Source organism: Schistocerca serialis, chromosome 5 (assembly GCF_023864345.2).
Source record: "Schistocerca serialis cubense isolate TAMUIC-IGC-003099 chromosome 5, iqSchSeri2.2, whole genome shotgun sequence".
Classification (NCBI taxonomy): domain Eukaryota; kingdom Metazoa; phylum Arthropoda; class Insecta; order Orthoptera; family Acrididae; genus Schistocerca; species Schistocerca serialis.
In genome coordinates, this window is record NC_064642.1 from 13,523,944 (window position 1) to 13,546,655 (window position 22,712).

Consider the following 22,712-nt stretch of genomic DNA (forward strand, 5'->3'; position numbering starts at 1 on the left):
ACCTGATCAAATCACGTTGGACCTGTTGCCATAGACAGGATGTCAGTAGACACACGACGCGTGGAGTGGAGACGGCAGCGAGACGAGAGTCGAACTCTAACGAGACTATTGTTGGCGGACTGCGGCCGCGGTCCTACCGCGTCAGTACACTCTTACATCCTCTTTATTCCAGCATCGCAAGCAACTATCAAAGTTCTTTTATTTCAGAATGAATTACAATTTACTTACAGCCTTCCATGTTCCTAAGTCTTTCAGTCACGTTACACAGGAATGAAACAAAGTGATAATTCCTCTTCATACGCCCAAGCATCATTAAGTCGGCGAATAACATACCCTAACCAAGAAACTCATTTATTCTACAGGTCAACTATAGAATAAATGAGTATTTGGCTGAATTAATTGAAGGATACCACGGACAACATAAACAAAAAGACTGGGATTGAACTTATAAACGTAATTTCAGTCGTAAGGAAATTCAGTATATAACGGCCCCCTGCCTTAACATGATGAAAATTCAGGTTATGTTAGTAAATAAAATGTCACATGCTTTAGGAGAATATAACTTTTCATCAAAACATTTCAAAGATGTTCGCAGGGTGGTCGTCACAACGCCGAGTAATACTGTTTCAAAGACAAAGTTTATAGCACTTCACTTCTGCTGTCTAGGGTATTATATATTTACAAGAGGTCCGGATTTTTAAAAAAGGTAAGGCTGGAGACAACTAGTAGTTTTATAAAAGTCATCACACGTTTTTATTACTCTTTAAAAAACACAGGTAAAGTTTACATAGCGTCTCTGACAAAACAGTTACATCTTCTGCATCAACATCTTTGATTCTGCGATCCACACATGTTTACATACAATGGACTTAGCCGGCACTAAAAACACTGACCGACGTGACTTTCACTACTACACTGTCCCAACTGCCTGCCGATCTTTCACAGTGCTCGCATTTATAACCTTTCAAAGAGATCAATAAATTATCTCTTTTTTTAGAGTCAATTAAATTGTTATTAAATGAATTATTTACATTAAATAGTTATGAATGATTCTGGTGCTCAGGTGTTCAGATTAAAAACATAAATGGTGCATTTTACAAATAATTACAAGTGTCAACCAAGTGAAATAGCTGGATTACAAAGTGTTGAATATGACCTCTCTCATTTGCATAATATTGGGGTTAAAAAGTGCAAATCTGTAAATAACGTGAGTAACAGTACAAAAGTATTATTAAACTTATTTGTTTTTCATGCTAAGTGTAGTGAATAATCAGGTTTTCCTGGCCAAATTTTATAAGGAGCAATTTCATAGTCACATATGTTGACACTTTGAATAAGCCTATGTGAGCAAAACATAACAGTTCCTAATGAAATATTTTTGTTAAAACAGTTTAAATAAATGTACCTTGTTTTTGGATCGAAATATTATATATTAATGACATTGAAAAACATTGCATCATAATTGCATCCATACGAAATTTAACTAATTTGAGTTTAATTTTCTGAAAAATCGTAATTTATCCTCAGTATCGTATACTTCTATACTTATTTTCCCTCATATCGGGATCGTTACAAGTATCTTAACTACTCCGGTAAGAAACTTTGGGCTCTTACCAATATTATCCAGAAACCCAACAACAAAGAAAGTGAACAGTGTTTGTTCAGTTACATATCATTATCGCTTTTCGTAATGGCTCTGTCTGCTTTTCATTAGTAACCATCAGCGCTAGATTGAATCTAATTATTTTCTATGATACAGAAAAACAGTATGTATCTGACTGACTTGGGCCATACTTCATAAGTATTCCGCATCAAGAGTTACATAGTCGGGACCGGTACGTAACTTCCTTTGGAATCCGCATCGGACACAGTCAGTTTCTTTTAAAGATACAGTATAACACCTTAAGGAACGATTTTGATCTACATGTAAAGTCCGCATCGTGATGGAAGGCGGCCCAAGTTTCAGCCCTTCTGCGCATCCCCCTCCACTAGCCACTGGTAGCCAATAATATCAATTCTCTTTCTGAGCAACTAGCAGCGGGCTACAGCTAGACAGCGAGAATCTCGCTCCTACATGCTGCACTGTTGCCGCAATTCTCGGCAACCGAATAATTCACTCAACTATCAGTTGTTTTTGTTTTCTTTTTCTTTCTTGTAACAGTATAGCTGTTTTTTGTAGCAGTATAGCCGGCCAGGGTGGCCGAGTGGTTTTTCAAACGTGTGTTTGAAAGCAGATCTCCTGCTGTTGACGTCTGAGGACACAAGATCAGACTCCAAAATCACGTGGTGTGGCAAGAGAACCGTAAACACAATTAAAAACGAAAGTGTCAGAACTGTAGGAGCCATAGAGAAAGTTGGTTTCGTGTCGCCTGGGAAGCATCGAAATCGCAAGGAACCTGTAAAACAAATGGACGGTTTTATCAACGATGTTTTAAAGCTCTCCATATGTATGATGAATGCTCGACATCACAAAAACTTGTTACAATTATGCAGAAGAAAATAGGCTTCAATGGTAAGCGCTTCGTCAATGTAAAGAATTTAAAAAGACATTGGTTCCTGATATGTTAAGAAGAGTTTTTAGTTCAAAGAAGTGACGTAGGTGCAACATGAACTATATCCCATATAAAGATTCACGATACAAGAGGAAGAGCTAGTTCAACTGTGTATTACCTTGATGGAACATGGATCAGTTAGAATCATGGCAGGAAGATCTGCTGAAAAATAAATGATGGTTCTGGCGGTTTTAAAGCTTTCATAGGAATAGTTTCTCGTATAATTATTATGCATGCTGACTGTTCGTCTTGTTTTGTTTCTGAGAGTAAACTTGTACTTACGTGTAAGAGAAACAGCAGTGACTACCATTCGGAAATGAACACTGTCAGTTTCGTGACCTGACTCACAATTCTTGTCGTACGTCGCTTCGAAGTCGGTCGTTGCCAGTTATAATTCAACTGTTACAGAGAAAACACCAAGTATAAACACCAGACAAGCGGATATTTTTCCCTGCCTTTAAAATAAAAACATTAAGCACAGTATAAACCAGACTCGTGTCGATCTCCTGCAGCCCGTTAATTTATACACGTCACGTGAGAGAATGTACAAACTTGACTTCGTTGCATGTGAATGGGGTCACACAGTTTTACATTTACCCACGTGTCACTGTCAGTGTAGTCCTGTGGAATTAATTTGGGCAAGGGATAAGGCCGTGTGGGAGAAAAAACATTCAGGATAACATTAAATGAATCGCTTATGCATGAGGCAATAGACAACATCCCATCTGTAGCGTGGGCACAGTCCGTGTGGCATGCTGAAAAGATTCAGAAAGAATAATTTGACAGGCAAAAGATGATGAATATAAGCCTTGAACCTATCATCGTAAATTTACACTCACACTGTTTGGAAATAGTTTGAAATAGAAGTGACAGTGGTATTGCGATGTTGACTTTGGAACAAACTAATAATATTCTTAGTCTTAAATGCTCGTGGTACAAAAAATGTGTTTTTCAACATATCAGTTGCGTACATAATAATGAGAACTTCATAGCCTTTTTGATTAGGTCTTTGTATACTTTGAATTATGCAGACTATAATGTCCAACATATTACCACTAGGAGAAGATAAGCTTCTCCCTCCATGTTGTATGCTCTAATAACTCGCGAGATTGCAGCTGGATTTATTTAACGGGAGTCCGATATTTACACAGTAAATCCCTGTCATTTTCAAGGGACGAATTGAATAATGCCCTAAAATTACAGTAACGGTTACTTGTCGAGATATCGGTCGTTATCGATGTTATCGGCCATCATTCCCTGGAGTTACTCGCAGATGGCGGTTAATTGTTTGCTTGTTCAATGGTTTACAATTGCGGTCCCTCACTGTAAAGTCGAACGAGTTAGTTTACACTCAAAATGCCCGTTAACCACGAAAACATGATAACTTACCTATCATTTTTACGACAGTCTATTCATTAGTCTTTTGTACCACTACTTCTTCTTTATGCGCAGTGGTTACACTTAACTACAGTCAAACAAATCAACACACACACCTTATACACAGTTTTATAAACTCTACCGAGTAGAAGCAGTTATCAAGCAAATAAAATGATTTCGGTTTGTGATTGAAGTTAATTTCGTTGTGTATTACATTTTTACTTATAATACAGTTCAAATCGCAACAAATGATACTTATTGCAAGCAGTTTCAATTACCTCGTCTTTAGACAATAGTCATGTTGAGAAAAATTGTACTTCACGTCTTCACAAAGCTGTGTTAGCTGTTCTCGCCTCCCGATGACATGTGGAGCGATCTGTGGAGCAGTGGACGTAACGTCGTCAAGACATGAACTAATATTTCTGTCATGATAATAGATCTAAATTGGTTTTAATATTTACTAGTCGCCTCATAGATTTGAACGTATAATACAGTGTATCGTAGGCAAATGAGCCTGACCGTTATCCTCAGCAATGCATTTCGGCAACGTGGACTTTGACTGCCCGCTCTCTGCTGCTGTGCATGCGCAGTTCTCATCCCCCCAAGCTTCCTTTCTGCTCCGCCTCTACGCTCGGAAGCGACGTCTTACGTAACGCGAGCTATAGTACCAGCCGTGACGAGTCCCTCTCTAGGAAGACATCCACAAAAGAACACACGTAGTCACAACCATACAAATATATTGATAAACACAATTCCAGCATTAGGACATGTTTCTACAGAAAAGATCTGAAGGTAGTCATTATAGACCGAACCAGGTAGTCTGATGACATAAAAATTTGTGACAAGAAAATTTATACGTTTCCAGTACTTCTGAAGTCCCTGGGAGTCTAAATAGAAAAACTCCCCAAAAACCAAATAAAAGAAAGTTCTTCACCAAAGAAATTACTTCAGAGTTCCAAGTTCACAAAATAAATAATTAAAGCCCACAACGCTTGAAATAGTCATTCACTTTAAGTAAACAAATAAAGCAATATTCAGAACTTTAATCTGAACAGAAAAATGATGTCCCCAGATCGGTTTTAGTAAACCAGTCCGCAGCCAACGTCAGTTTATAGGAAGAAAAAACACTTGACAGAATCTTACATATGTACTTAACTTGCTAAAGTGTTAACAGCCTAACAGTAATGAGGATAGAAAACTTTAGGTCTGACACTATCTTGTTTGCCAGTAGAACAACAGTACAAATGATATCATGTATCAGCTGGTACGTCACTGTACAACTTAGATCACAGCGTCGCGGAGGCGGCGTGCTGTACAAAGCGGCGGCTCACTCTTTGACACGGCGCAGGTGTAGGTATTCCGGCTGCTGGCTGTGACGGATCTGCTGGCCGGAGCTCAAGCCCCGGCCTAAGTAGCTGGCTGGAGAATGGATACTTGGGAGGGGGGGGGGGGGGTTCTATTGTCGGTACGTGGCGTAGCGGGTTCATGACGAGATTTGGTTTGTCAATGTCCTCTATCGTCGCCGTGTTCGCCGCCTGGTTAGCCTGGCTGGAGCGCTGTTGATGGCCTCTGTTGGCCTGGCCACTGAGTTCCCTGGTTGTAAAGTCGAGCATCATCTGAACTGTAGGTGCCGAGATAGCTGCAACCCGCACGACGTAAATGTTGTGCGTGGTGTCGTCGGCGCCTACTGTCTAGGGCGCCACGGCAAGTTGAAAGCGGCAAAGAATGTTCAAACTCTGCTATTACACGCATGTTGGTCCACCTTTGGAATGTAATACATCAGCATGGCATGGATTCGATAAATGCTTGGTAGGTTTGTGGAGGTATGCTGCATCTAATGTCCACGGACAGGTCATGGAATTTCCATAAATTACGAGCCTGAGGTTTTCGTCATCACCCGATAGATACAGTCCTGAGTTCCATCGGATCGAGATCAGGAGAATTTGATGACGAAGACATAGTGAGTTCACTATCAAGCTCCTCAAACCACTGTATCAGAAATCCTGTCATGTGACGTGGATAGTCATCCTGTTCGAAGATTCCATGGACGTCAGAGAAGACATCAGACAGGAACAGATGGCGGTGCTCCTCAGTAATGTTCACGCTCTAGACGGAAGAGCGAATAGCCGACCAGCTTCGATCTTTGCAAGACGTTCGTTCCCAAGCACTGGACCATAGCAGTCTGTACTTTGCTTATGTCGCTGAATATTTGTTGTTAGCAGCTCCTAATCAGTCTAATGTGTATTATGAAAAATTGTGGCATTTGTTCCAGTACTCTGAGTGATAATGAAGTTGCATAGATGCTTTTATGTGAGTTTTGGAAGTTTCAATACTTTACAGAATATCATTGTGAATTTTAAGATGCTGGCAGTACTATACTCAAGACAATGACTTAATTTATACTAGATGCAAAGGTTTTTGCCTGTCTGACATTATAGTGGTACTAACTAGGTCATTTAATTCATTGGTAAAATTTTAACTTTTACTGTTACTGCATTACTCCAGACTTATTTTCCGTCTGCTCGGTATTTTTTTCAGATTCAATTATGATTTAGCTTAACAGTCCACCAGTTTTTTTTTTCTTGAAACGAAGTTTTTTATTTCTTTTTCTGTCTTTGATAAAGGGAGAAGATAGCACAAGCGATATTTGAAACCGGTTCTACTGATGTGTAAACAACAGGTAAATTTCCAGAACGAGATTTTCACTCTGCAGCGGAGTGTGCGCTGATATGAAACTTCCTGGCAGATGAAAACTGTGTGCCGGACCGAGACTCGAACTCGGGACCTTTGCATTTCGCCGGAAAGTGCTCTACCATTTGAGCTACCCAAGCACGACTCACGTCCCGTCCTCACAGCTTTACTTCTGCCAGTACCTTGTCTCCTACCTTCCAAACTTTACAGAAGCTCTCCTGCGAACCTTGCAGAACTAGCACTCTTGAAAGAAGGATATTGCGGAGACATATATTGGCCACAGCCTGGGGGATGTTTCCAGAATGAGATTTTCACTCTGCAGCACAGGTAAACTATTTGAAAGGAAACTAGCAAACGAGGGCAAGTTGTCAGATGTAGGCACACTAACTTCCTTCATTGTTGTTCAAATCCCATTAAACAGACCTGACAAAGTGTAGTGTATTTCTAGATTAAGCTTAAAACGGCGGTGAACGTCAGAAATCCACACCACCAAGTTCTTTCCCAGACTAGTAACGTACCTTGTGTTGAGATATGGCAACTAGAGTGCCACTTTGAAATCATAGTTTTCCCGCCTGTTGTGTACCGGAGTTGCGCAAAAGGATAAGCTAGTAATTTCGAGCTGCAGTCTGGACCAGCTGTGTAGAAAGCTACCACGTTAAAAGCTGTTTTGAAATATCCGAAAGAACAAAGCGAAAAATAGCAGGCTGCGTGTAACTTGTTAAGCGGGGAAACGTAGCGCAGCGTAACAAATTCCGCAACAGGGGGGGTCGTGTTTGTTATTCAGATGAATTCATGCACGAGTTTATTGCGCGTGAAATTTTGCCTCGAAGTTTGGCGTACACCTCAAAGCTCGCGCGTGGGCAAAAGCGTCCCCTCGCGTCAGCTCAGGAAAATATGCTGCGAAATGAATTCATACGCTGGTTAGCGCTTCGAGCATCCACGCCCATTCGACTACACTTTTTAATGCGCACGATTACGTTAACAAAGGAAGCGTTGCGAGAAAAAGGTTATAAATGCACTCAGCGCTAGAGAGAGTTTCGAGTGAGCTGTGTGGATGAATCACAGTTTGGAGAGATACCTACCGTTCATATATTTTTCAACGTTTGTTCCTATGCTCATAATGCTAGTGACAGCCTACAGGAAATGCAATGTAATTAAACCTACATCGATTTACCCGCATGCAGAGTATTTTATTTCTTCTCCAGAAATGTCCTGGTAACCTTAAGTTCTATATCTAATGCTGAAAATTTTCTTTCATTGCAAATCTTTTGCATATGTATGAAAGTAAGCCCATCGCTCTTCATTGCAACATATACAGGGTGTATCAGAAGGGATGGTCAATATTCAGGGATATTACAGGAACAATCATTCGAAACAAGAAAGTCAAATAAACATGAGCTCTAAAACGCATTCCTTAAGAGCTATGAGCACTTATTCATCAATACTTTGAAACAAAAAAAAAAAAAAAGGTTCAAATGGGTCTGAGCACTATGGGACTTAACATCTGAGGTCATCAGTCCCCTCGAACTTAGAACTACTTAAACCTAACTAACCTAAGGACATCACACACATCCATGCCCGAGCCAGGATTCGAACCTGCGACCGTAGCAGCAGTGCGGTTGTAGACTCAAGCTCCTAGAACGGCTCGGCCACAGCGGCCAGCTACTTTGAAACACAACTCTCCTAATGAACAAGTGTTCGTAACTTTTAAGATATGCAGTTTAGAGACACTATTTTCTTGTTTTGGTCCATATTATCACTTGCGAAAATATGTGAAGGGAACAGCTTACAGTAGAAGAGATTTGTTTCAGTGTATCGAAGAGCAAGAATTCCTAATAGCTCTTAAGGTATGCGTTTCAGAGCCCATGTTTACTAGACTTTTTTGTTTCGAATGATCATTCCTGTCAATCCCTGAATATTGTCCATCGCTTCTGAAACACACTGTGTAATGTTATAGGGAAGAAAGCTCTACTAATGAACATGTCTTTGTGTAGTATAGGAAAGATGCAAATAACGGAAAAGAATGCACGATAACCCTCGTATTTTACGTTCTTGATAGCTCTGAGTTGCGACTTTAAGGTTTGATACGATTTCACAGAAGCCACTCCTCGAGTATGTATGTACTAAGAACTTATGGTTCTGTCATCAGGAGTGAAAACACTACTCCCGCTGCCGCCTGCAGTGTTGTAAATGTGCGGACAGAGTTTCTCTTGACACTTCAGATGAAGTGACACAATGACCTACGTCCACAGTGGTATTGTTTTATGGAAGTTCCCCTCATTTTTTACGTCGTATCACTGAGAAAAATCTGAACACGAGTGTCCCGTTACTGAAGTTTGATCGATGTTGCTACACTTTTCGAGTGTAGCATCGAAAATAGAGTAATTCCTTTTCATAAATTTTGGCTTGAAATATAACTAATTGTGTATAAAATTACATGAAACTTTTCAGGAAACCATCTGAGATAATACTGATGTGTCCAAAATTCGAAAAATAATACTGGTATCGACAACGTCTGCTAAGGAAAAGAAGTGCTAGAGGAGGATGTCGCGTTACTGCCTGGAACATTTTTTTCGTACGATGCCTCGTTTTCGAGATATTTAGTTGATTCTATTTAAAACAAGCAACCTATATGTGGTCCAGACTAAACTATTAGGGTTAGAATACCATAAACAACCCCACCCCTTTTCAAATGTAGCGTCTATATGAGCATAATATTGTACTTAAATAATTCGGTGAAACTGTCCAAGTAGAATGTCCTGCACCCATATACCTGTAATCTGTGTATAGTGTATGTCATATATCACTGCATAATGCCACTTAAGTGAGTACATGTGTACCCACGCGCGTGGCCGTGTGTGTGTGTGTGTGTGTGTGTGTGTGTGTGTGTGTGTGTGCGCGTGTGTGTGTCTGTTTTGCTTGTTTTTTTTTTTTTTTTTTTTTTTTTGTTGTATCCTTTTGGATTCGGCTATTATGAATAAAATGGAGAAAATGAAATCGATGATAATACCCGTAGATTAGGCTAGTATATTTCCCCCTCCCTTCTCCTACTTTAAAGACCACATGAAACGAATGAATCAGAATTGCTACTTTCTTAACAGTTGAAATGAGACAGTGGTTGACGCATTGGGCTTTGAATGGAAAGGACTTCAAAGAAACATTCAGATATCTTGATTTACTTACATTGTTACCTTCAGTTAGTTTAGGCGAATACTGAAATGTTAGGGCAAGGTCATTTTAAGGGAAACTGATTGCTAGAAACTTACCCCTCCCATTTTGAATCTATTTATTATGTGGTATTTTAAAGTGTTTTAAGTGAAATATCAAATAATATATACGAACTAGACGCATTTTTGTGAAGGCTTATTTAGTGCCATTTTTCCCTACCCAGGGGAGTAATTGGGCCAGGGCCATCGAAGCAGCATCCCTTGTTCGTTATTCTGATTTTCAGACATGTTATCTAGGCATCTTGATGCCCTGGAATCGGAAATAATAACAGAAGACTGGAGCAGTCCGTTATATGTCGGATTTTGATACCATGTCGACATTGGTTTTTCGCAAATGAAAGTATCAAACCACCGGAAGAAGCAACAATGAAGTACGTTTGCAGCCCAAAAGACGTTTGATAAGGAAACGATACTTCACGTATGAATGAGGTAGCAAGAATAAAATGACTTACTTTATATCAGACGATAAAAAACCAGGAAAGTTTTTACTAGAAATAACGGAACAAGCTTCCTCCGTCAAACGCCCGGAGAGTGTAAATCAGAACTAGTGCGAGAACTTCTCGGCATGCGGCAGCACTATTCGGAACAAAAAAAGTATCCAATGGCCGCTTTCTCCGCCCTGACTACTCTTCCCCACCGTCCCCTAATAATAAGAAATCACACGGAAAGTTATTTAACTGCAAAGTTAGTGAAACTTTTTCGTTATGACAATTACCTCACATCAGTTGTATTTTTATCTATGATAACTAATGTACAGAGAAAGATATAACATTCCTTCTGTGCGCTTTAGACAGACCCTGTTATAGGATGGTATTTAGTTTTTACATTATTTACTTTGTGTCATTCTAATAGTAGCAATGTCAATTTTGAAACGCGTCTGTGATCGAGAAAATTACGTCTGAAGAATTTTGTCTTCAGTCATAGAAAATAGAAAAAACTACTAAATTTGTTACATCAACAGCATTAATACTTCTTAAGGGCACTAATATCCAAGCAGTTTAACACTCTAGGCTTCGTGGTTATCGCATATGCATACGTTTTATAAAAACGTACGTATGTGTGTAAGTCCCACTTCTCCCCGTAAGCCACTGGACCGATTTCAGCCAAACCTGGTACACATGTCACTTTCTGTCCAGAAACAACCGCAGTAGGGGTAAGTACCACCTACCTATAAAAGCGCTGCGTTTGGGGGTGAAAGAAGACTACAGAGCACGACGTGGGTATAGTCAGATTTTATTCATCCAGAGTTGCAGAATGAGAGCGCTAAGTACACGTAACTCCAAATCTTTATGAAACGAAAGGAAACAGTTTTATCACTCACTACATTTTCGTTTTTCATGCGGTAACACTACCGCATCAGACGTGACGTTTACTGTTAACTGTGTTCGGGACCCAACTTTCAGACAGCATCAACATAAAACATGGAATGTACGTGTAAAAGTATGTCACTGTACAGCATGTAGTTTGGGAGATACGACGTCATAAACATTGACCTGCATGGAAATGAAACAGTAAGGCGAAAATCGCTGAAGATGTAGATGAAGTATGTGTTCAAACACAGCGTGGCGCACGATAAGTCGCCGGATTTGTTTCATGAATAACACATTTGTTGTTGACAAGATTTGTAATTTATTGATGTAGAAGTAAGGAGTTGTTGTTGTTGTTGTTGTGGTCTTCAGTCCTCAGACTGGTTTGATGCAGCTCTCCATGCTACTCTATCCTGTGCAAGCTTCTTGATCTCCCAGTACTTACTGCAACCTACATCCTTCTGAATCTGCTTAGTGTATTCATCTCTTGGTCTCCCTCTACGATTTTTACTCTCCACGCTGCCATCCAATGCTAAATTTGTGATCCCTTGATGCCTCAGAACATGTCCTACCAACCGGTCCCTTCTTCTAGACAAGTTGTGCCACAAAGTCCTCTTCTCCCCAATTCTATGCAATACTTCCTCATTAGTTATGTGATCTACCCATCTAATCTTCAGCATTCTTCTGTAGCACCACATTTCGAAAGCGTCTATTCTTTGTCTAAACTATTTATCGTCCACGTTTCACTTCCATACATGGCTACACTCCATACAAATACTTAACAAACGACTTCCTGACACTTAAATCTATACTCGATGTTAACAAATTTCTCTTCTTCAGAAACGCTTTCCTTGCCATTGCCAGTCTACATTTTATTTCATCTCTACTTCGACCATCATCAGTTATTTTGCTCCCCAAATAGCAAAACTCCTTTACTACTTTAAGTGTCTCATTTCCTAATCTGATTCCCTCAGCATCACCTCGTTTTGCTTTTGTTGATGTTCATCTTATACCCTCCTTTCAAGACACTGTCCATTCCGTACAACTACTCTTCCAAGTCCTTTGCTGTCTCTGACAGAGTTACAATGTCATCGGCGAACCTCAAAGTTTTTATTTCTTCTCCATGGATTTTAATTCCTACTCCGAATTTTTCTTTTGTTTCCTTTACTGCTTGCTCAATATACAGATTGAATAACACTGGGGAGAGGCTACAATCCCGTCTCACCCTCTTCCCAACCACTGCTTCCCATTCATGCCCCTCAACTCTTATAATTGCCATCTGGTTTCTGCACAAATTGTAAATAGCCTTTCGCTCCCTGTATTTTACCCCTGTCACCTTTAGAATTTGAAAGAGAGTATTCCAGTCAAAAGCTTTCTCTAAGTCTACAAATGCTAGAAACGTAGGTTTGCCTTTCCTTAATCTATTTTCTAAGATAAGTCGTAGGGTCAGTATTGCCTCACGTGTTCCAACATTTCTACGGAATCCAAACTGATCTTCCCCGAAGTCGGCTACTACCAGTTCTTCCATTCGCCTGTAAAGAATTCGCGTTAGTATTTTGCATCCGTGACTTATTAAACTGATAGTTCGGTAATTTTTCACATCTGTCAACACCTGCTTTCTTTCGGATTGGATTTATTATATTCTTCTTGAAGTCTGAGGGTATTTCACCTGTCTCGTACATCTTGCTCACCAGATGGTAGTTCCTGTGGAATGTTGTCTACTCCCGGGGCCTTGTTTCGACTCAGGTCTTTCAGTGCTCTGCCAGACTCTTCACAATACGGCTTAGAAATACAAGCTAATGAATCACTTGTTCAATGTGACTGCCGTTTTGGTTTACAACTTCTTCAATTCGCACACACGCATTCGTGACGACTTTCCGACACAGATCTGGAATGGCGCGGCATAACTCCACAATGATGATCCTGAGTTGCACTACATTTTCGAGTTTTCTGTGGTACATCTTCTCTTTAAGGAACCTCCAAAGGAAGAAGTCACATGGTTTAATGTCCGGGCTGTGGGGCGGCCACATTCCTCCTCCTGTATAACGTTCTGTAAATGTGTTTGACAATACCCTAAGGCCAAGTCTTTCGTGTAGGAAATGAAGCACAACGTTGGCAGTATGGGGGCGTGCTCCATCCTGCATGAACCACTGTGTCTGCACTGGAAGACACGAGGCCATGAGTTGAGGAAATAACTGATTTCGCAGCATGTGTAAATAGCATTCACGGGTTACTGTAGCATCGAAGAAGAACGGACCGACGATTCCACGGCTTGACATCGCGACCCACACGCATTCTCCCCGTAGGTGTCTTTCGTGTGGATTATTCACGGAGGGTCACGTGCCCACAATGGAACGTTCTGTTTGTTCACAACAGCGTTCACGTAAAAATAAGCTTCGTCGGAAAACCACGTGTTGTGTAGCACTGCCAACCACGTTTTGTGTAGCACTGCCAACCACGTGTTGTGTAGCACTGCCTCTCTGTCTTGCTCGATTGCCCACCTTGCAAACTGCAGTCTCCGTTCTTTATCTCTCGCAGTAAGCTTATGAGCCCCAGTCATCTTGTATGAACACAAGCGAAGGTCGAATTGAATAATTCTTTGTACAGATCGGCGTAAAATTCCCAACTCGGCACTGGCACTTCTTGTTGATTTACTCGGACTACAAGTCAAAGCCACTCGAACTGCTTCAGTGTTTTGCGGCGAACTCCAAATCAGGCACTCCAAATCAGATGCAGTACCTTCCAATTTTTGATGTAATCTGAATATTGTCTATGGGCTTGGAGCTCAACGTGTGCTGAAAGGAGCACGAAACCTTCTCTGTGCCAATGTAACACTTCGTCGCCGCGAACAGTAACACAATCTTCGTCTTTTGTGCGACGATCAACCGTCCTTTGTCCGCCATCGCGGCAAACTGAAATGACAGACTAAAAAACGGAAGCGATGAAGTCGCAACGACATCTGGCATAATTTCCACGAACTGCACGAAGTTGAGCGCACAATTTGAAAGTTATTGCCCCAATAGTACACTTGTAGGATCAAAATCCAATAGGGTGACTTATTGTGTGCTACCCTGTACGTGTGAAATATGTTAACTATATGTGAAATATATTTGACATGCGCGAACGTGAAGGAAGCCACGGGGACAAAGTTCATCCTAAACACTTGGAACGATTTCAGTCAAATTTGGTACACATGTTAGCTACAGTCTGGAAAGAAATACTCCAGGGGTAAGAACCACCAGCCTGCTATTGGATCAGCGTTGGGGGGGGGGGGGGAGGAGATGGACAGATGGAAGATGGGGAGGGGAAATAGACAAAGAGAGGGGCTGTGAGTGAGAGAGAGAGAGAGGGGGGGGGGAGGGAAGAAGGAGAGAGAAGAGGTTGGAGAAGATGCACAGAGAGATGAGGTGCAAGAGACAGGCAGAGAGAGGAAGAGCTGGACAAAGAAATGAGGAGGTGACCAACAGGGAGAGGGGGAAGGAGGAGATGGTTAGAGAGAGGGGGAGTTGGTGGACAGACAGAGGGGGAAAGGAGATGGGCAGAGAGAGAGGTGGAGGAGAAGAGATGGGGTAGGAGGAGGTGGACTTAGAGGGAGAGGAGGAGATTGACAGAGAGGGGGGAAGAGCAAGTGGACACAGAGAGGGACAGGAGGAGATGGATACACAGTGCTGGGTGTCGGAGGCGGACAGAGTGTGGAGGTGGAGGAGGTTGACAGAGAAGGAGTGATGGAGTTGGTCAGAGAAGGAGTAGAGGGAACTGACAGGCAGGGGTGGAGGAGATGGACAGACAGGGTGTGAAGGAGGAGATAAAAGTTTGGAATAAATAAATACCCGGTCAATGCCAGGTGTTGAGTTTGTTATTGAATGAAAATGAAGTTAGTTGTAAGTTTGTGTACTGAATGTTAAATGAAGTACTTTTATGAACTAATGTATGAGTAAGGGGTGATATTATATAATTCAAGCCGATCATAAAGATTTCGTTGAACTGCACTAGGTAAGTGAAGCGACTGAAAGGAAACAAGCATTAGTATGTCTTAATTTCTTCTGAGGCTAACGTCTACAGCAGCAGTGAGACGGTGTCGATTTAGATATGCAGGCATGGATTTATGAAGGATTTGTTTTATGTACTAAGTGTGCCCTTTTCTTATGCCTTTGCCTTTTATGAGTTTGGCCTTAGTCTTTTATTAAATAGCCTCGGTAAACTGATGATTTACGTAATGTCACATGGCTGAAAGTTGTACGAGGGGTTACCCAAAGGAACTGGAATTATTTTTTTAAAGCTATATATTTTCAAATTTGTAGCATACCAACCCTGGCACCTTCAAAATACTTTCTCTTACAACTAATACATTTGCCCCAGTGGTAATTCCACTGCTCGAAATTCTTTTCTTTTTGTCATCTTTAGAAATAGCTGTCTGCTCCTCCTCTTTTTTCTTCATTTCTCCAGTGTTGTCAAACTGGTGTCCTTTCGTAGCCCTTTTCGTGCGTGGAAATAAAAAGTCGCATGGAACCAGGTCCGGTGAGAAAGGTGCTTAGGGTAGCGGAACCATGCCATTTTTAGCCAAAAACTGTCTAACAGACATGGCTGTGTGTGGAGGTGCGTTTTCGTAGTGGAAGAACCAGTCTCCTGTCTGACACAAATCGGATTTTTTTACGAAGGCCGAGCTCCAAAATAACCCACTAATCTCTGACAGTTCATCAATTGTCTGTCGACAGTCTTTCAGCACAAGCTATCGAATTTTTCCAATATTTTCGTCGATTCGGACAGCTGACGGACGTCCAGAACGAGGTTTGTCACCATTCGACATGTCGCTGTTTTTAAATCGAGAAAACCACTCGTACACTTGAGTTCTTATCATAGCGTCGTCTTGGTAAGCTGTTTTCAACATTAAAACAGTTTCAACAGCATTTTTTACAGAGTAGAAAACAAAATTTCACAGCTGCAAGTTCTTCACTTAAAGTGGCCATCACAAAAAACGAAACACGAACAAAACGGCGCTAGCAAAAACAATTACTTCAGATGAACAGAAGAAATCAGGTCGACAACACAGGCGGCGCTGAACTGGTAACGAGTAGCGCTATGTACGCGCCTAGCGGCAGAAGCGCGTACTGCACAAGCTCCGCTCACTACCAGATTTCCGAAGAAGTAAATTTTAATATGAACAGTAATTCGCTTTATCGTTGTTTCTATTATAGCCGTTATTCTGAAGACTGGTTTGGTGCAGCACTTCACCCTACTCTTTCCTGTGCAAGCCTTTTCATCTCTGCATGACTGCTGCTTATTATAGTGAATCCTATGTCTCCCTTTTAGTTTTTACCCCCACGCTTCCCTTCGTTACCATATGGACGTTGCTTCTTGCCTAAGGGCGTACTGCACCAACTAATTCCTTCTTTTCGTCATTTTGTGCCACAGATTCTTGTCCTTGTTGTGATTCAGTACCCCTTCCTTAGTTGTCCTGTTATCCGCCTTATCCTCAGCATTCTTCTGTAGCACGACATTTTCAGAGCTTCTGCTGTCTTAATTGAACTGTCTGTCGTCCACGCTACGCTTCCGAAAAAGGCTGCACTCCAGACAAATACATTCAGAAAAGATTTCCTAACAAGTAAATTTATGTTCGCTAATAGTCAGTTACTCTGCCGCCCAAATGAAAAAATACTAATCTACTGCTACTAGTTTGCCATTATTAATCTAATTCCTTCACCGTCGCCGGATATAATTCGACCCTCTCTCTCCAACTGATTCTGTCCTTTGCCGTCTCTATCAGAGACAAAGTTTAGAGTTCTTATTTCTTCTCCCTAAGTTTTAATTTCCGTTCAGATATCTCCTTCGTTTCCTTGTCTGCTTACTCATTGTACAGATTGAGTAAGTCTGGGGGAAGGCCTGATTATTGATTCCTTTTATATCCGAGCCTTATGATTTTCGTCTTCTTCCGTGCAAGTCTTACAAAACGTCTCGCTCCCTGTATTTTACCTCTTTCACCTCCATAACATCAAGGAGTATATTCTAACCGAAATTGCGAAAAGATTACTTCAACATACTACTGTATGCAAGCAGAGGTGGAGAAATAAAGAGGGAAGTCAAGCTTAAATTTCGAGGAGAAAGGAAGGGTCTGATTTACCAGCTGGGGTGGTTCTGAGATCTAACTACAGTAGTTGTTTCTTCTATCAAAAGAAGCCCCAGTAGATTCTCAGATCTGCACCTCCCTTGGATTTATTTATATTTATCTTGTAGTCATTGGTTCGTGAAAGACTAAATATCCACGGATTCGTATAGTGTTTGAGGTGATTTTAAGTGGTTGATACACAAAGAAAATTTTTCCGTAATATTCGTTTATTTATTCTTCAGTACAAAACCAAGACATATTACTACTCTTCCATGTAATAGTCCATGTTTCAACCATACTGTTTAATACAATCGAATCACAACACTCATTCTTCAAGTAACTGATCTACCTAACTGAACACTCTCCAGAACTGTGAACAACTGCTCACCCCAGCTGAGGTGCTTCATTCTTTAGAGTGGCACGTCGTATGTGTGGCATCAAACACACCGCACGCCAGAATTACAAAGCTTCTTATGAATTAAATGAATATTACAGTTTATAATGGAGCTGAACTCCAGTTGTCTGTGTGATTCAGGTGGATCCAAATAGCATTCAGCGACCCTCAAAGAATGGAAGTTCTGCTTGCATACAAACCATATTATAATATACTAGTGCTTCTCCGTTGCTAAATAAATATGGGAATCGGATATATATTCTAAGTTCGTTCTCCCCCCCTCTCCACATCCTCTCCTCCATCCCCCACCCCCCAACTTCGCCCCCAATTTCTCACTATCTCGTCCTGCCCGCACTCTCTGCGAATCTCCTACTTCATCGACTCTATCTCCATTTCCTCTCCCACCTCTGTCCATCTCTCCCCTACTCTCCCTGACCTTGAGTCCTGTTTATTGTTGTAAATTCAGATTCCACAGAAGTCGTCTAAGTATAAGAATAAGCTATAAATACAACTTTCCTGTTTTCTATGAAACCTACTGTGAGGAAGAAAAGAGAACAGCACATGTATATAATTATTGTTTATAATTATATAAAATGATTAAGAATATATATGGGAGAAACAAATTGTCGAATGCTTTAAATGCCCTGTCAGCGCAGTTAAAACTATGTGCGATATAGAAAAGAAAACCACACTTTTCGAGCTGAGCATAGCACAACATTTTCTCGCAGCCGGTTTTGACAGAAAACCTGTCGATATGTAAAGTGTCGTGTAAATATCGTAGTATAGATTGACTGAACCCGGTTGGTATGGGGTTAGAAACATCAAATTTATTGAAGAAGGAATGTCATAAGAGTTACAGAAAATGAAAAGGAATGTAGTTAATACACAGATGAAAACATTTCAATCATAGATTACAAATATGTACAGGCCAAAGTACCTCGTAAGTTTTCGATGCATTGCTGACAATCATTGAAGTAAAAAATATTATTTAGAAAACAGTGTCTGTTTGATGAAACAAATTACCTCTATTAGGATATTTTGACCATGTACATCACCATTTGATGTTTCAGTAATTTCAAAATACATTTCAAAGAAACTGTTTTAAAGTAAGTTGAAAAGGACTCCCACACCACGCGTCACAGGATTACTGGATGGAAGTAGATCCCACAAAATTCATTGCGTCGCTTTGAATAAGAGGTGATTTGGAGTTGCAATAGTCTACATGTTAGTAATTCAGGCGATAATTCTTGAAAGAAAAAACTGTGATTGTAAATATGTGGAAAAAGTTGGATGTGGAAAGAGGCGGATAATTACAAACAATTTTATGTGGTAGTCAAAAGTGCCTGTACGTTATATCAGCATCAGCTTCCATTACATGGATATTAAAGTTACAATGTACAAAGGGTCACAATTGTGAAGGAACAGAGTAAGCATAGATCGTGTAGTTCCAATTGGTTTTTGATTTAAGGAAAAACTGGCGAATTTAGTACGATTATTTCGCAGTTCGACGTCAGTACAATTCTCATGATCTGGTTGTGGTCTAGGAATGCAGTGTGCACGTGAGACGGGGGAGGGGGGGGGGGAGGGTGCGAAGTTAACACTTGCGTGAATAAAACAGCAAAGGATGCCTCAAAGACTTCTCAGTTTGACAACAGTGTCGTTACCACATGTGCCCTAGTGATGAGCACTTTAAAAATGTACCTGTACAGAGAGAACCATTCACCGGATTCCTGGGTGCCTGCGAGATAGGCAACCCTTCGACACCGTCGCAGATGCAGTGAGGCATGCAGGGGGTAATGCTGCTGCTTAGGGCCACTCAGCTGTGGGGTGTCGAAAGCCGCCTCTCCCGCAGGCACCTAGGAATCAGTGAAAAGTTGACCCTGTACAGGTACATTTTTAAAGTTCTCAACAAAGGTGTGTAGGTGGCACCAGCGGTATTACTGAACTGAGGCTCTTAGAAGGCCTCTTCGCCGTTTTATTCACGCATGTGTCACATTAAAAAAAAAACTGTTCAAATGTGTGTGAAATCTTATGGGACTTAACTGGTAAGGTCATCAGTCCCAAAGCTTACACGCTACTTAACCTAAATTATGCTAAAGACAAAGAGACACACCCATTCCCGAAGGAGGACTCGAACCTCCGCCGGGACCAGTGTCACATTCAAACTCCTGTATCCACACACCACAGGGGATCACGAAATATGGGGGATGAAAAAGCATAGACATCCTTTTCTGCTTCGGATAACGTTCAAATTTCGTCGAGCGGTTTTGAACACTCCTGTGTACTAGAGCAAAAATAGCGGTAGCCCTACACTCCATGGGGTAAGATGGTGTGAGGTCACATTCAGTGGGGTTGCTGCCGCTCGGTGTCCTTGGAGAACCGTTGAATCGTCCAGGAGGCTGTCAGCTGCTTCATAGGCTGTCAAGAACGTCGTCCTGTCACACATCATAGTGGAAACCGTTGTTGTAGACCATGAAATATGTGAAAATGAACGCCCCGAGGGAAGGGGTAGTTTCGTTGACGCACTTTATGATAGCTCCTGAGACATTTTAGTGTCGATTCTGAGCAGCATTGTTTCCGAAATGTTTTCTCTCGTTCACCAATAAGAAAACTGTGTGATTTAATGCAGCGTGTCGCGGTTCTCATGTGAGTAGGGGACGGCGCCGCCTCACCCTGTGTTTATTTCAGTACTTAAAGTATTGTGTGATATGACAGTACAGTGGAGCGGTCTCGCGTGTCGGCAGCAGTCGGAGCGGCGCGAGCAGCACCTGGAGCCGGGCTGCTTCACGACGGTGCGCATCCCCAGCGAGGCGCCGCCAGAGACGACGCCGCTGCTGCAGTTCCCCAGGCACCGCCTGCGCCCGCTAGAGAAGCTCGGCGAGGGAGCCTTCGGCATGGTGAGTAGGCTACCTGCCAGACACCACTTGCAATCTACTGTCCCCTCTCACCCTGTGTCCGCAACCTAACAGCCGCAGCAGCTGCACTACAGTCAATGTGCAGATACATCTGCATCAGTACATCGCACATCACTGTCCAGCAACCTTTGATGACCTGCAGACGTGATTCCCACACTTAAGCTAGTGCGCCATCTCATCATGTGACGTGACAGCAATGCTCCTAGCACATAAAAGCGAAACTGTAGCTTCAGTTACATTAATGTTTATGGAGTAACGGACCCATATGAATGACACTCATTTCCCAGTGTGCCAAGCCAACAAATTATGCCTCAAAACACGAGTTTGTGTAAGTGAATTAATTTTATAGTCATCTCATCCCATTTATATACACTCCTGGAAATTGAAATAAGAACGCTGTGAATTCATTGTCCCAGGAAGGGGAAACTTTATTGACACATTCCTGGGGTCAGATACATCACATGATCACACTGACAGAACCACAGGCACATAGACACAGGCAACAGAGCATGCACAATGTCGGCACTAGTACAGTGTATATCCACCTTTCGCAGCAATGCAGGCTGCTATTCTCCCATGGAGACGATCGTAGAGATGCTGGATGTAGTCCTGTTGAACGGCTTGCCATGCCATTTCCACCTGGCGCCTCAGTTGGACCAGCGTTCGTGCTGGACGTGCAGACCGCGCGAGACGACGCTTCATCCAGTCCCAAACATGCTCAATGGGGGACAGATCCGGAGATCTTGCTGGCCAGGGTAGTTGACTTACACCTTCTAGAGCACGTTGGGTGGCACGGGATACATGCGGACGTGCATTGTCCTGTTGGAACAGCAAGTTCCCTTGCCGGTCTAGGAATGGTAGAACGATGGGTTCCATGACGGTTTGGATGTACCGTGCACTATTCAGTGTCCCCTCGACGATCACCAGTGGTGTACGGCCAGTGTAGGAGATCGCTCCCCACACCATGATGCCGGGTGTTGGCCCTGTGTGCCTCGGTCGTATGCAGTCTTGATTGTGGCGCTCACCTGCACGGCGCCAAACACGCATACGACCATCATTGGCACCAAGGCAGAAGCGACTCTCATCGCTGAAGACGACACGTCTCCATTCGTCCCTCCATTCACGCCTGTCGCGACACCACTGGAGGCGGGCTGCACAATGTTGGTGCGTGAGCGGAAGACGGCCTAACGGTGTGTGGGACCGTAGCCCAGCTTCATGGAGACGGTTGCGAATGGTCCTCGCCGATACCCCAGGAGCAACAGTATCCCTAATTTGCTGGGAAGTGGCGGTGCGGTCCCCTACGGCACTGCGTAGGATCCTACGTTCTTGGCGTGCATCCGTGCGTCGCTGCGGTCCGGTCCCAGGTCGACGGGCACGTGCACCTTCCGCCGACCACTGGCGACAACATCGATGTACTGTGGAGACCTCACGCCCCACGTGTTGAGCAATTCGGCGGTACGTCCACCCGGCCTCCCGCATGCCCACTATACGCCCTCCCTCAAAGTCCGTCAACTGCACATACGGTTCACGTCCACGCTGTCGCGGCATGCTACCAGTGTTAAAGACTGCGATGGAGCTCCGTATGCCACGGCAAACTGGCTGACACTGACGGCGGCGGTGCACAAATGCTGCGCAGCTAGCGCCATTCGACGGCCAACACCGTGGTTCCTGGTGTGTCCGCTGTGCCGTGCGTGTGATCATTGCTTGTACAGCCCTCTCGCAGTGTCCGGAGCAAGTCTGGTGGGTCTGACACACCGGTGTCAATGTGTTCTTTTTTCCATTTCCAGGAGTGTAGATGTCACGAACACTATTCCTCTACAGATCTGATATAATCATATTTTCCTCAAGACATTTTCGTCTGATCTTTATCTACAATAGTGATGGCAGCTGAAGAAATGAACTAAAATTTTTGCCATGGCTGGGACTTGAGTTCAGGCCTCCTTGGTTACTAGGGAGGGAAACCAGCCATTCCCCACCACAGCACTCCAGCTAACATGGCTGTACAGCACACTACCCTAGTGCAATGCTCCCTGTAATACATACTTCAGTCCACATCTTCAGCTTAATCTAAGAAGGGGAAAATAAGCTGAAGATGTGAATTGAAGTTTGTGTTAGGGAGGGTACTGGACTACGCAGCTGTTAGCTG

At 42.5% G+C, this 22,712-nt stretch overlaps 1 protein-coding gene across 1 annotated transcript in view; it reads left to right on the forward strand.

Moving 5' to 3' along the window:
• Nucleotides 1–22,712, forward strand: part of LOC126481703 (epithelial discoidin domain-containing receptor 1-like) — an 833,514-nt gene that overhangs the window by 731,036 nt on the left and 79,766 nt on the right. Inside the window, exon 13 of the mRNA XM_050105651.1 lies at nucleotides 20,399–20,548. Coding sequence (XP_049961608.1) covers nucleotides 20,399–20,548 — 150 coding nt within the window. The remainder of the gene's footprint in view (nucleotides 1–20,398; nucleotides 20,549–22,712) is intronic.